General features: G+C 42.7%; 2 protein-coding genes and 1 non-coding gene across 8 annotated transcripts in view; 1 reads left to right on the plus strand and 2 right to left on the minus strand.

Moving 5' to 3' along the window:
• NCAPD2 (non-SMC condensin I complex subunit D2) overlaps window positions 1-12,274 on the minus strand; it is a 29,763-nt gene extending 17,489 nt beyond the window's left edge. For 3 of the 6 annotated variants that reach the window (XM_037068317.1, XM_037068314.1, XM_037068319.1), the window contains exons 1-9: window positions 11,380-11,428; window positions 10,475-10,624; window positions 3,204-3,279; window positions 2,870-2,928; window positions 2,215-2,396; window positions 1,766-1,908; window positions 533-660; window positions 337-460; window positions 9-156 (exon numbers count right to left, since the gene is read on the minus strand). In XM_037068317.1, the coding sequence (XP_036924212.1) occupies window positions 9-156; window positions 337-460; window positions 533-660; window positions 1,766-1,908; window positions 2,215-2,396; window positions 2,870-2,928; window positions 3,204-3,279; window positions 10,475-10,601 (987 nt within the window). In that variant the 5' untranslated portion in view covers window positions 10,602-10,624; window positions 11,380-11,428. Of the gene's footprint in view, window positions 1-8; window positions 157-336; window positions 472-532; window positions 669-1,765; window positions 1,909-2,214; window positions 2,397-2,869; window positions 2,929-3,203; window positions 3,280-10,474; window positions 10,625-11,379; window positions 11,429-11,460; window positions 11,673-11,813 lie in introns of those variants that run through there. The other 3 variants (XM_037068316.1, XM_037068315.1, XM_037068318.1) reach the window with 3 other exon arrangements.
• On the minus strand, window positions 2,474-2,803 carry LOC119002594 (small nucleolar RNA U85). Its single transcript, XR_005069787.1, has one exon. It is a non-coding gene; the product is annotated as a small nucleolar RNA U85 (small nucleolar RNA).
• Window positions 12,275-12,344: 70 nt separating the features above from the next.
• MRPL51 (mitochondrial ribosomal protein L51) lies at window positions 12,345-13,498 on the plus strand. The gene is made up of 3 exons (XM_037068328.1): window positions 12,345-12,571; window positions 12,658-12,768; window positions 13,184-13,498. The coding sequence occupies exons 1-3, from the start codon at window positions 12,493-12,495 to the stop codon at window positions 13,378-13,380; spliced, it is 387 nt and encodes a 128-aa protein (XP_036924223.1). The 5' UTR covers window positions 12,345-12,492; the 3' UTR covers window positions 13,381-13,498.
• Window positions 13,499-14,117: the final 619 nt, after the last annotated feature.

A 14,117-nucleotide genomic window follows, 5' to 3' on the forward strand; every position in this document is an offset into this window, starting at 1 on the left:
CCACCTACCTCTCCGTCAAGGTGGTCGAACAAGATGCACATGCTGCACATCAGAATGTCTGGGACGCGCTCTGCCAGTTCTGTCAAGAAGGCGGCAAAGCCCTTTGCCGCCGAAGTGTCCCGACTCAGCTCCAAGGGGCACTTCTGTCCAATCTCTCTGTGCAGGAAGAAAACACAGCCAAGCAAGATAATTCAGTTCTCAGCAAGAGAAAGTCAGACTGGTACCTAATAGCTGAAGGAACCCAGTGCTACACAGAGAATATACCGTATTTCCAATCTTTCTTTATCCTCTCCCTGAGAGAAATGAGAATTAGAAACTCAGAGGTGGATGAGTTACCTCACAATCTCTCCCACTATGCTCTTCATTCCATAATCAGTCGCCCATAGACTCACAGCCGCCACCAGCACAGGAGCCAGGTGTTCAAAGTGCTGCAGCATCTGGATGATCTTCACAGTGGCACCTGGGGAAGTTCTGAACATGAGACATTATGGGCAAAATGAAAAAGTCGGGGCAAAGCAAAGGACTGACTTACTGAGCATATGGTTATAACGTGTCAAGGCTACACCAAGCAGGTGTGTTATGGCTTCTCGGGTAGGACGGTTCTTCTGGTGACTAATGGTGGGGTTCTCCAGAAGGCGGTAACAGCACCCAGTAACCAAACTGAGAAAGGAAGAAAGTGAGATGCTGAAATCAGTCGTCTGGACTCAGTCACACTGGGACGCTGCCTCACTCATTCTATTTCTACTGCCCCCAAGGCGACAGTCTTCTAGTTTTCTTGGTTTTATCTACCACCTTCTACACCAACTCGCTTTGCTGACCTCAGATGGGTACGTGGGTCTTTAAGGTTACCAACTTTCAACCAGTTATGGTCCTGGTACAGAACCTGAATACATGGTTGGGCAAAAGAAGGTTTAGAGTCATGAGCATGCAGAACAGAGTTTACTCTTGTGTTACTTATTAATTATTGTATTATTAATCTTATGAACAACTGTAAACCTACTTTTGCCCCACCTCTGTATATAAGAGGTAGGACAAAGTCACCAATGACTTCTCATTGTTCTTTTTTTTTTTTTTTTTAAAGATGTTATTTCTTTATTTTCAGAGAGAGGGAGGGAGAAAGAAAGGGAGAGAAAAACGTCAATGTATGGTTGCTTCTCATGCACCCTCCACTGGGGATCCGGCCTGCAACCCAGGCATGTGCCCTGACTGGGCATTGAACCAGTGCCTTTGGTTCACAGACTGGCGTGCAGTCCACTGAGCCTCACCAGCCAGGGCTCATTGTTAAATATACTGGTCAATTCAGTCCTCATGACTTTTCAGCTCCATTTGACATAACCGATTACTCCTTTCTCTTTGAAACATGCTTTGTTTGGCTTGCAGAATGCCAGACTCTCCTCTCAGTTTCTTTGTCTGGTCCTTCCTCATCACCCCACCTTCTTAATGCTGGAGTGCCCCAGAAATTTCTTTATCTTTGGATTTCTGCTCATTTTGTTTGAGTGCTGGCCTGAGAACTGAAAGGTCACCGGTTTGATTCCCAGTCAGGGTACATGCCTGGGTTGTGGGCCAGGTCCCCAGTGAGGGGCATGGGAGAGGCAACAGATTGATGTATCTCTTGTACATTGCTGTTTCTCTCCTTCTCTCTCTCCCTCCCTTCTCATCTCTAAAAGTAAATAAATAAAATCTTTAAAAAAAAAAAGGCAAATCTAGCAAGAGAGCCCTCATTCCTCAAAGCTCAATATTACCTGTAGTCATTTTAACTGCCCACCTGACAAATTCCTCTTCAATTATTGAGTGGTTCCACAGGTGACGAATGTCCAGCTGGAGCAGCTGTATTAAAAGCTGAAGGACTGGTTGCCTCTTTTCTTCCCACTCAAAGCCATGGGCTGACTTGGCCCGAGCTTTCTTGCTCTAAAAAAAGATCACATATACATTTAGGAAAAAATAAGAAAAAAAGTGAGTCAAAATCTGCTAGTCTGAGTGGCTAAACTACTCAATATGGAGACAAGGCAGACGGTCATACAGAAGTATGACAAATTCCAAAACATAAAGGAACTGCTTGTCATGGAAGGGTACGTTGTGATACCTGTGGGCACTTCCTCATAAACCCTAAATAAGAACAGAAAGGAGTCTCGGAATCGTTGGATCCCCCTCTTTCCTACCAATTCCTCCACCCTTCCGGGCCCCATGTCAAGTGAGCCAGGCACTCCCACTCACCTTCCCCGCAAGGTCCAGGTCCATGAGACCCGTCTGGCTGGTCATGGTCTCAAAGGATTCCAAGAGGCGTATCAGAGCATAGCAGTTCATTTTGAGGGCATTTAGGTGGGCGCATCTATCTGCTACACTTGAAGCTGCATCATCCAGGATAGCCGGAAGCTCCTGAGCGTGGCGGGATACCACTGCGAGGGGCAGAATCTGGGGTTGGTTTCATTCACTTTCCTCAAAATACCCCGACTTCAAAACACCCCGCACTAGCAGCCATCAGATTACCAAAGATCTGTGTTTCATCTCTCAGTGGCCACAGTACAAGCTAAGTCCTTTGGGACCTCTGACTCTGATTCCACGCACATGCCCTGTCCCTACTCTCTCACTCCAGTTACCATAATTTCTTCTTGGCAACTGGACAGAATCACCTCTATGAAAGAGAGGTAGTTCAAAAGCAGGAAGAATTTCTTGTCGGTCTGCCCTTACAGTGAACACACACAACTCTGTATTGCCCACCAAGATTACAGACCTTAATAGGTCAAAGGTCCCCGGGCTTAGCCAAACCAACTGAATCACCACAGCCTTGATATCATCATGTGGCCGGTAAAATGTAGTAAACAAACAACAAACACCTTCCATCCCCTACCCCCCCGCGGCCCATAAACACCTTTTATCAAGAATTCCAGGGCATCTTCCTTGAGGTCAGGATCTATATTTCGAAAGTGACTACGAGGGAAAGAAAAGTGCAGGGGTGAGACAGGAACCTGCAGAGCCCATTCTAACAGGTCAGATCCAACTTGAGTCTAATGGCTAAAAAGGCACGTGAAATTGCTCAACTGAATGAATATGGTGGCAAATTGGTGTAAATGCTCATCAGTGGAGATATCAGCACCCAGAACCATTTATTGGTGAACTATAATTTGGAATTTCAGGGCTAAAGTACAAAGTTAGGTCAAATAGCCACCAGTTCTTTCTAAAGTGGCAGCGGGCACTTTACTTACTGTAGAATGCTGTAGATAGTATCAAAGTGCTCCAGCATAGCCAAGGGCCCCTTAGCTCGGAAGGCAGCCTGAAATGCTACAGAGATGAAAGAAAGAAACTGATCAATACAAAGGGGAAAGGCCTTTTTGGTCAATTCTATTCATGGCAGAAAATTGAGTTATTTGCTTTTATGGGTAGAATCACAAAAGAAATAGCTGGTTTCAGTGTAACCTACACAGCACCTTACACTTTGTCCTATATTTACAGTGAAAGCCTTACTAGAGTTTTACCATGTCTCTGAGTTAGGCAAGGCAGACAGTATCATGCCTATTTGATGGGAAAAGAAATGAAGTCTCAGAGTAGTTATGTGGCTTGCCCAATTTAGAGCAGTAGTGAACGCAAACTCAGATCTTTTATTTTTTAATTTTGAAATTACAGAAGTGGCAAAACTAGTACAGAGTTCCTGTACTTTCCTCCCAGATAATGTTGACATCATAATAACATAGTATAAAGACCTATTCTAAATCAAGAAAATTAACATTAATTAATCCGATGCTATTAACTAATCTACAGACCGTACTTGAATCCTGCCAGCTGTTCCACCTGTGCCCCTTTCTGGCTCACAGTCCAGTCTAGCGACCACAAAGCATTCAGTTGTCGTGTCTCCTTGGTCTCCTCCAATCTTTCTGTCTTTCATGATCTTAGCACTTTCGAAGTGCTAAGTTACTAGCCAGTTACTGTATGGAATGTCCCTCAATTTGGGACTGTCTGATATTTCCTAATGGTTAGATTGAGGTTATTCATTTTTGGCAAATTACCATGGAAGGGAGGTTGAGTCCATCAGATGTGTCACACAAAGAAGTATGTGATGTCGATATCTTATTACTGATGATGTTCACTCTGATTACTTGACAGTGTTTGCCAGGTGTTCTATACAGTCACTATTTTACACTTCACAATTAATAAGTACCTTGCAGGGAAATACTTTGAAACTGTGCAAATATCCTGTTTGTCCTCACCTTTGCCCACTAACCTAAGCATCTATTAGTGATTCTTACCTGCCACAATTATTACTGTGGTACTCATTACATGGGGACCCTCCTGTCTCCATCTTTCCTTGTACACTTACTAGTGGGAATGCCACTATGAGGATGAGCTGTCCTGTTCCCCTCATTTATTTATTCAATTATTTTTATATCAGAATGGATGCTTGGATATCTCTTTTGTTCTGCCTTAAGCTGCTCCTATTGAATCAAATCATTCCAAGAACTTGATCACTGGGACCTCCTTCAACTTGGCCTGTCCTAATACACCCCCTTCACTTGTATTATCTTAATTTCTTGGACCACAAGATGTCCCCGCTCATCTATCCTTTCCCTGACTGTGTCCTGGCACCAGCATTCTCCGTGGAGCCCTGGCTCCTTTTATGGGAGAATGGTGTGTAGAAACCAAGTTCTAGGCACTAGTTAGGGTTACTGCTATTGGAGTATCATTGCTTTCAGGCCCTCTCAGGAGAGAAAAGTATGATATAAATGTATGAATACACACACCCACACCCACACACCTGTATCTACTTTATATATTAAACACGAGTTCATAGTTCATTTATGTACTTGCTTCATCCTAGTATACTCATAAAACAGTTTCAGAATTGCTAACCCACACCCCTATAAAAATAAATTCACTACCTACCTTGCAATAATTGCGTAAAGATCTTTTGTATATAGTATATAGTCAAACTATGCTTTTTGAAGTTACTTAGGTTAGTTCCTTCCTTCTCTATTCTTTTGGGGTGATTATGCCAAACATTTGCAATACATTTAGGTTTGTTACTACCTGTATTTATATTTTGAAAATCTAGCATCTTTTGATTCTCAAACTCAGTGCTCTTTTCATCCTGATTATCTAGATAAAAACTTCGGCATAGAGGTGAGTAGAGTCTAATTATGTCTTACAACATGCAAGAGTGGCAAGGAAGTATGGGAGTTGGGATCAATTTTTGAACCAGGTTGTATACCTAACTCTTTCTGTGTGGGAAAGAAGTCCACTAAACTCTGCAAAACTGATTGGTTTGCCTGGAAAATACAGCTTGAACTTGAACCTTGTACGCCATTATCACTTTTGGTGTTGACCTGATACAATACAGTGCTGTGTTGTACACCTGGTTCTCTGCGATTTTAATAAGGTATTTTAAAATTTCCTCCAACTTTAGCCCTGACCAGTGGGGCTCAGTTGGTTGAAGTGCCATCCCGTAGACTGAAAGGTCAGTTCCCAGTCATGGCACATACCTAGGTTATAGGTTTGGTCCCCCGGTTGGGGTGCATTAAGAGGCAATCTCCCCCCACCTCTCTAAAATCAATAACATGTCCTCGGGTGAGGGCTAAAAAAAAAAAATCCCTCCAATTCCAAAATAAATTAAAAAAACAAAACTTCCTCCAATTCCTACTACTCCCTAGTACTATACTTGAACCATCTTCTTTCTTTTGGCTTTTTCTTACCCTTTGCCTCCCTTCCTCTAGCAGATTGATTGCTTTCTACTCTACCAAAAAGAATGAGACCTAAAGCATGGGATCCCTCATGTTACCTACAAATCACTTTGCCAACATCTTCCCATTCTTCACCGGAGACAAGTGAAAAGATTTTCTTTTCTAAAGCTAACCTAACCCATCTTGCTGACCCAAAGATTTATCTCCTCTCTTTCACTTTTGGTTTTATCCTCTCGGGGGAGCTCTGCTCTTGTCCTGCCAACATGCTCAGGTCTCTCTTCTTTAAAACAAAGAAAAAAACTCAATGCCTTTTATTTGACCTTATTTTTATATCCTTATTAATTTTTGCCTAATCTTTCTGCAATCTAGTTTTTAAGATTTACCAATCCAACAATGATTTTCTCAAACATTATCAATCACCTAATTTATTTTATTTTATTTTAGTTTTTCATGAAAAAAATCTATTTAATTCTTGTTCAAGTAGTTTTCTGTCTTATATTCCCAGCCCTGCCCTACCAGTGCCCCCCACCTCCCTCCCATTTCCGCCCCCCACCTTAGTTATTGTCCATGTGTCTTTTATACTTGTTCATGTGAGTCCTTCCCCTTTTCTCAATCACCTAATTTTTAAATTTTATTTTATTACAACCAGTGATTCTCTTGAACCATATCCCTCCTCTTTACTTCTCTGAAGCATTACCCACTGATCTACTCTAGGGTCATACTCCTTTAGGCTTACATTTGGCCTGAACATTTACTAGGCCAGGTTACTCAGCGTACTAAGTCTCAGTTTCCTCTTCTGTAAATAAATTGGGAATAGTAACAGATCACACCTCACAGAACTTTTCAAAGTTTTTGGTAAAGATTTAGTGAGATAACCCATGTGAAGCAATAAGAATAATACTCAGCACATGAAGTAAATCAGTATAGGTATGCTTTTACCACTCTTATAAACCACCATCTGTAATCTAGAAAATACAGAAAAATGGAAAAGAAACAAGTACTGCTAACATTCGGCTAATTTTCTTCATTCTGTTTTCTATGCACAGTATTTCTATTGTTGAGGTCATCTCACATTCACTCCTGTTATGCTTTTAAGACTTAATATTGCAGTAAGATTATAAAACATTTATAAACAATTTTAATGACCATATAACATTCCACTGAATGTATGTATCTGAATCAACAAACTATTCTGCTATTGTTAGACATTATGATATTTCTAATTTTTTCCCACTAACACATTTACACCCCTGGCAAATCTGGATTAAGTCCAGCTGACTGCTTACTCCACTTATGTAACCACACAATTAAAAACGGCTTTAAAAAACACATGGCCATGCTGACTATTCTCACTTTAAATTTATGATTTAGTATTTTCTGGTAAGCCTATTACAAATTCCTAGGCCTGTTTACTTTCTTGTAGGCAATTTTCCACACCTTTCCTCTGCTCATTACATCAAGACCTTCTTGCCCAAGTCACCCTCAGTTAAAGGCATCGCTTCTTATCTCACTGAGAAAACAGAGCTGGGCAGAAAAAGAACTTCCAGCTGCCCCAAGTTCTGTATTTACCTGCACTACCTGCATCTTTGCGCATACATTGACTTCTCTCTACCTCTGCAGATAACTTGTCCACACTCGAACAAAACCATTTCCTCCCCCTCTGCCCCACATCACACACTCTCACCTACTTACTGAAGGATGCTGCTTCAACAAGTTTCCTCTTCGTTCTGCATCATCAGCTTTTCCCTCTCTGATCATTCCCATTCATATAACAAAATCCCCCCTTGAATCTACTTATCACCCCATTTCTGATACTTCTTAAAGCAAACCAGACCACCATCTCTAATCTCCCCTCTCATTTCCTTGAAAGCCTATTTCATCACTCCCCTGAGACAGTTTATATCATGGTTGCCAGCAATTGTCACATTGCTAAATCCAGTAATCTTAATTTGCAGTTGGTCTCTCCCTTCCTTTTTCAAATACTCTCTTACTTTAGCTTCTTCATCCACTTTCTGTCTCAATGACTGATTGGTCCTTAGTTTCTTTTACTGGATCTTTTTTTTTTTAATTTATATAATTTTTATTTAATTCTTGTTCAAGTACAGGTTTCTGTCTTATATTCCCAACCCTGCCCCATTCTTTTACTGGATCTTTCTCTCTCCAGCCTTTAAATGCTGGACTTGTCTCGTCCTGGCTGGTGTAGCTCAGTGGATTGAGCACAGGCCTGCGAACCAGAGGATCGAGGTTCAATTTCCAGCCAGGGCACATGCCTGGGTTGCAGGCCGGTTCCCTGCAGGCCAACTCCCAGCAGGGGACGCACAAAAGGCAACCATACATTGATGTTTCTCTCCCTCTCCCCTTCCCCTCTAAAGGTAAATAAATAAATTAAAAAAAATAAATGCTGGACTTGTCTCAGGTCTTACGACTTCAAATTGCTTTTCTTCTTTATCTACATTCACTCCAATCTCATGGCTTTACATGTTCTATATATGCTGAATATCACATCTCAAATATCTCTAGCTGGGACCTCTCCCCTGAACTGCAGTCTAAACCTGCTCCTCTCATATCTTCGACTCAGTAATGACAACCCCATTCTTCTAGTAGCTCAAGGTCAAAAAGCCCTGAAATCCCAGATTCTTCTTTTTCTAGCCTTATAAATCCAATCTGATCCAACAACAATGGCTCAACTGTTGGCTCAATTTTCAAAATACATTCAGAATCTAACCTTTCACAATCCTCTCCATTGCTATTACCCCAGGCAAGCTACCTGGTATTGCTGTATTAGCCTCTTACAGTCTCTTCAACAGAGTAGACAGTGATCCTTTTAAAAGGTTAAACCACGTCACCATCATGCTCAACACCCAATGGCTTTCAGACTCACTCACATTGAAACTAAAGTCTTTTCCACGACTTACGAGACTGTGGACCAGTGCTTCTCCAACTTGATGTGTATCTGAGTTACCTGGGGATCTTAAAAAATGAACTTTGATTCTGTAGTTCTGGGATGTCTTCATCCAGCATTTCTAATTTGCTCTTGAATTTTGATACTAATGCTGCAAGTCCTGAAGACCACACTTTGAGGACAGACCCTGGAATGATCTGTACTACTTGCCACCTGACCACTTTCTTCCTAGCTTACTCCACACTCCAACCATATTGGCGTTTTTCCACCTTAGGGCCTTGGCACTGGCTTTTCTGTCAGCTTGGTATGTCCTTCCTTGAGATCTACATAGGTTGCCCCCTAATTTTTAAGGTCTCTGCTCAAATATCACCTATCAGCAAGCTTTCTCTGATCATCCAACATAAATTGCCAGACCTTACCTTGGTACACTGTATCTTTTTTTATATTGTTTTATTTTTCTTGCTGATACAACTCCATATTTATTTATTACTTGTTGAAAGCCTTGAGAGCACTTTGTCATCTTGTCTGTTTTGTTTGCTGTTGTGTTGCCAGGACCTAGAACGGTGCCTGGCACATAGCTTATCAACAGCACACACTTGTTGAACAAATAAATGATTTGATCTTATATGTTTATATAACTTGTATGTAGGACTTTAAACACCAAAAGCAATGCAACTGTTATAAAAAAAAGACTCTTAAACAGAGTGATCATCCATTAAAAGAAATAATGCACTACAATAACTGAAGAACAGTTTGCTCCAAGGTGTGGCATGTGCAATTGGCAGTGTGTCAACCCGTACAATAAAGGAGAGAACAGTCCACCTATGACATTGTTGGCTGGCCACTGATCACTTGATCTCCACACTCCACCTTATTCTTTGTTTACCAAATGGTAAACAGGTTTAGGGAGTGCAGGTTTAGGGAAGCTCCTAGATAATAATTTTAATCAATTTAGCCAATCAGGGTAGTTCTATTTCCCTTACTAGTAACTAGTTAGGGAAATAGCACACAATCCAATTCTGGCTAAATCTGTCGAGAAGCTTCTGGTAAAATTTTTAAAGAAAAAGTACAAGATAGAAAATCCCTTTTCTACCTCTGGACATGAGAGCAAGGAGTTGCCATCTGGCAACCACGATGGGAAGGCTAAGAAGAGACAAGCTGGAGTGAGATTAACAAGCTGCTGTGTTAACTAACCCTTTTTGCTGTAGGAGACTGGTTATTATTCTTATCTTTGTAATATGAGGAAACTGAAGCACCAAGAGACTAAGTGACTCGTTCAAGGTCAGAGTGGTAGAGTCAGGATTCAAATCTAGGGAGCTTGCCTCAGAGTCTTCGTGTATCTCTCCAAAGCAATGCAACCGATATAAGACCACTTTCAATAAGTACAGTGACATTATGGGGTCTTGCTTAATACTAATAATGCATAAATTGTCCTTGCCTATCTATAGGTTTGAATGGGTAACTGCATTGTACATATTTTACAGTGTTGCAGCTGTACATATATATTTTTTTCATTATTGCACACTCTTGGAAACAAGAATTCTAGACTAAAAAAAAGTGTTATTTGAAGCAAGTCAGGAAAATCCCAGGCACTCTGAGAAAGCTGTCTTCTGTAACTCTTAAATCCACCAAGGCTTTATTTCGGCATATGGTAAGAGGTAATAATTTTTCCCCATGTACACTAAGACTGTTCGCTGAATAACAGAGATAAGGTGGTCAGTGAGCACACTCCTCCCGTCATGCATCCTACTATGCAATGTAGGGTGACAACATTAGGGAACACAAAGGACATGTCCCTTGTCCTCGTGGAATTTAGTGGGGTAGTGGAACAGACAGACAATAGAATTATGTGTGAGATGGTTGTTTTGAAGGGCTCAGCTCAGTGGCAGCTATGGAGTCTTACCTTTAAGCTGTGATGGAAGATTTCTGATGGACAGTACCTCTTGCACAACATACTGATTCACCCCTCCACTTTTCAACAATTCTTCTGGGGCTAAGGGCAGATGGAACTCATACAGTTGGGAAGACATCCTTCTCCCACTGGCTCACAGGGCTGGAAATCAAACAGAATATAGGTCACCACCTATATCTAAGGTTTGTCTTTTCTTCTGGTTCTATTATTTCCCCCTTCCAATATATATAATGCTTTTTAGTCTTACATCAAGCTGATAACATTATTTTAGAAGATATGAGATCAACCCTGGAGTAGAATCTAGTTTTACTCATGACTCTGCCACTTGGTCATGCCATAGGCCTCATCTGTAAAAGGGGGTTACTAGTTTCTGATTACTTTACATTGTTGCTCTGAGGACCTAAGAGCCAAGGGGTATTAAAGTGTGTAAAGAACTGCAAAGTGGCATATTAATGTCTTATGTTTGCATTATTATTTGCTTTTATGGGCAAACCTTCTTGTCTCACCTAAGGACAGAACAGTGGCCTGGCAAGAGCAAGCGGGTTTCCTGGCTCCAGAATGGAAAACATTAATATTTATTGCCTGCTTACTGTGTGCCAGGTTCTGTTAGGCTATTTGAATATATCATATCTGATCTATTTCTCCAAATCCCACTCTCAAGGAGCGCATAATACTGCCCAATTTACATATGAGGAAAATGAAGCTAAGAAAGCTTAAGCGATTTGCCCAAATTCTGCTGACCTATCAGACTTGTTTCTTCCACATCGTACCCCAGGGATATACCCACTAGACATCCCTGCCTCTCCTATGCTGTCTAACACCGCCTCATATAACCCCGCACCCTATTTCCCCAGTCTTTCAATATCTGCTCTCCCTTAACACCACATCTTCCTTACCCGAGAATCTCACCGGGCCGTTCCTGGGACTCGGGTTGTGGACCAGAAATGAGGAAAAAACAGGGCGTGCGCAATACTCACCAATCAGCGGTGCAGAATTCAAGCGGGTAGAGAAACCGGCCAATCCTTGGCAAAAGAAGGTAAAAACGTGCCCGCGCGTGGCGCGGGCAAAGCAACAATTGTGAAATTTAAATTCCAACGGCCGAAAAGGGGCCAATCGCGACTTCCGCTGATGAAACCGGCCAATCACAGCGGATGACCCGGAAAGCCGCACCTAGAGAGGGGCGGAGCCTAGATTTAGGATCTCGTCCCCGGCCCCCCCCCCAACCCGGTCCCCCCAGCCCTGCGGTACCCGCATTCTCTATGTGATCCTTTACTCCTAGTCGGTGGGGATAAGTCCCAGACAATGTCGTCCAGAGATACCGAGTTTTTACCTGGGCAGTGGTAGCGTCCCTGGGCTAGTGACCCACTCAATCAACCCCAGGACAGGAGGCAAGTCCGAGCCGAGATTTAGAAGGTTTAGACTCCAGTCCAAGTTCCGCCATTTCTTAGCTAAGTGACGTCCAGCAGATCACTTCACTCTCTGATCCCAATTTCCTCCACTGTACAATAGGGGTGATTTTAAAAAGAAAAAAAAACAACAACAAAAGCAGGCGGCAGCGTAAAATTAGCGTGAGGAATAGAGAAAGGACGCTCCGGGTTCCGGGATCTGGACCTCCATCTCCCTCACAGTCGAGGGACCACTAAAGAAATGAAAGAGTGCGTTTTTTTGAAGCTCAGTTTTAGGACACCCTAGACACGAAGTGAGTGCCTCAGCTGTTCTGGCTCCCCAAGGATTCCCGTCCGCTCAGCGGAAGCGCCTAGGAGGGGCGGGGTGTGAGTGACACCCGGTGGCCTCAGTGCGCCAGATCCGGAAGGCGGAGCTTGTGGCTGGGGAAGGAGGAGCCTAGGAGGTCTCTGAACGCAGAGCTACCTGGGTAAGGCCCAAGACGGCTTTCTCCAGGTAGTACCCATGTGAGGCTCCCGAGGGCTGTTCTGGTCATCCCCTTGACAGTCACGTCTGGTCAGCACTTTGTGCTAGGGGGTGTGCTATTTAGAGGAGAGACGAGAACAATGGCAGGGAGCCTCGCTCTGGGTGCAGGAAGGCGCCTATGGAGCTGGGTGCCCCTGGCCTGCAGAAGCTTCTCTCTGGGTAAGTGGCGAATGTAGAGAGACGCTCTGGGAACTGCTTCTCAGTAAAGCGGCCCCGGATTCAATCTTTTTCTTCCTCATCCCTAGGTGTCCCTGGAATGTATTTTGTAAGGGTCACGGTCCCGCCCCGCAAAGTGGTTGATCGTTGGAACGAGAAGAGGGCCATGTTCGGGGTGTATGATAACATCGGGATCCTGGGTAAGACTCGACTCCACCGTACAACGTGTAAGAATGGCAGTTATGCCGCAACGACTGCTTTTTCTCACCTGTGGAGGAGTGGTACCCTGCTCAATAGAAGAGCAAACACTTACGTGGCTATTTACGCTATGCTGGGTATTGTTCTGAGTGTCCTACATGCATATAACTCGTTTAACCCGCTTTATAACCTTTTCACTTTACAAGTGAGGAAACAGGCACAAAGAGGTTAAGTAATTTTTCCGACGCTGGTAAATGGCAGTGCCAGAATTTAAACCCCAAGAAATCCGTGCTCTTGATGCGGTAGTGTGATGTGTCTTGTCTGTAGGTGCTGCTCAGAAAGACGCAACTGTATGCTGATGGCTTAGCTGGTCAAGACTGTTGTCGTGGAACTAATACGTTCTCTCACATTACACAGGAAATTTTGAAATGCACCCCAAAGAACTAATCAGGGGGCCCAGGTGGCTTCGAGGCTGGAAAGGGAATGAATTGCAGCGTTGTATCCGAAAGAAGAGAATGGTCGGAAATCGAATGTTCTTTGATGACCTGCACAACCTTAACAAACGCATCAGCTATCTCTACAAACACTTTAACCGACGTGGAAAGTTCCGGTAGAGGAGAAAGCTGGGGACCGTGGAAAAGGCATATCTATTAGAGAAGGGAAACAGCACTTTTCATTGCGTGGAAGGGGATTTGTGTGCTCTCCATAATAAAATGGGGCTTCTTTAAAATCTGTTATCCACACACTTTATTTTTCTTTTTTTTATTTGTTTATCCTTAGAGGGGAAGGGAAGGAGAGAAACATCAATATATGGTTGCCTCTTGTGGGTCCCTGGCTGGGAACTGGCCCATAACCCAGGCATGTGCCCTGACTGGGAATCAAACTGGGATACCCTGGCTCACAGTCTGGCACTCAATCCACTGAGCCACACCAGCCAGGGCCACACACTTTGTTTTTCTCTAGATGCTAGGTTTACTCATTCATGTAGACTTATCCCATGTAGTCTTAGATTTGGACTTTACCACTTGCCCTTTGCAGTCTAGCCGTACCTATGGCCTTTAAAAAATAAAAATTATTGTTGGCACTTTTTGACATAGAGATTTCATGTATTGAATGTGGTAATTTTTAGTTGCCCCATAATACTGAACGTTAAATATATTTTTGAAAACCCTTTCACACTAGAGTTAAATGCAACAAAAATGGAATTATTTTCTGTACTAGTCTCATCAAAAATATTTATTGGGTACTTTTTCTGAAATGAGTATTGTAGAAGAAAGAAAAAAGTGTATTATATCCTTCACCCACTTCCTACAAATGCTTTTCTAGTTAGGATATAAAGTTAATGGTCTCA

The sequence above is a fragment of the Sturnira hondurensis genome, unplaced genomic scaffold (assembly GCF_014824575.4).
Source record: "Sturnira hondurensis isolate 20B ecotype Veracruz unplaced genomic scaffold, ASM1482457v3 Scaffold0017436, whole genome shotgun sequence".
Taxonomy (NCBI): Eukaryota; Metazoa; Chordata; class Mammalia; order Chiroptera; family Phyllostomidae; genus Sturnira; species Sturnira hondurensis.

Bases quoted from the DNA above. Each gene is read 5' to 3' on its own strand.
- MRPL51 (XM_037068328.1), top strand. From the start codon at position 12,493: ATGGCAGGGAGCCTCGCTCTGGGTGCAGGAAGGCGCCTATGGAGCTGG. The intron at 12,572-12,657 runs GTAAGTGGCGAA...CCTCATCCCTAG, and splicing joins CTGCAGAAGCTTCTCTCTGG to GTGTCCCTGGAATGTATTTT. The intron at 12,769-13,183 runs GTAAGACTCGAC...CACATTACACAG, and splicing joins TGATAACATCGGGATCCTGG to GAAATTTTGAAATGCACCCC.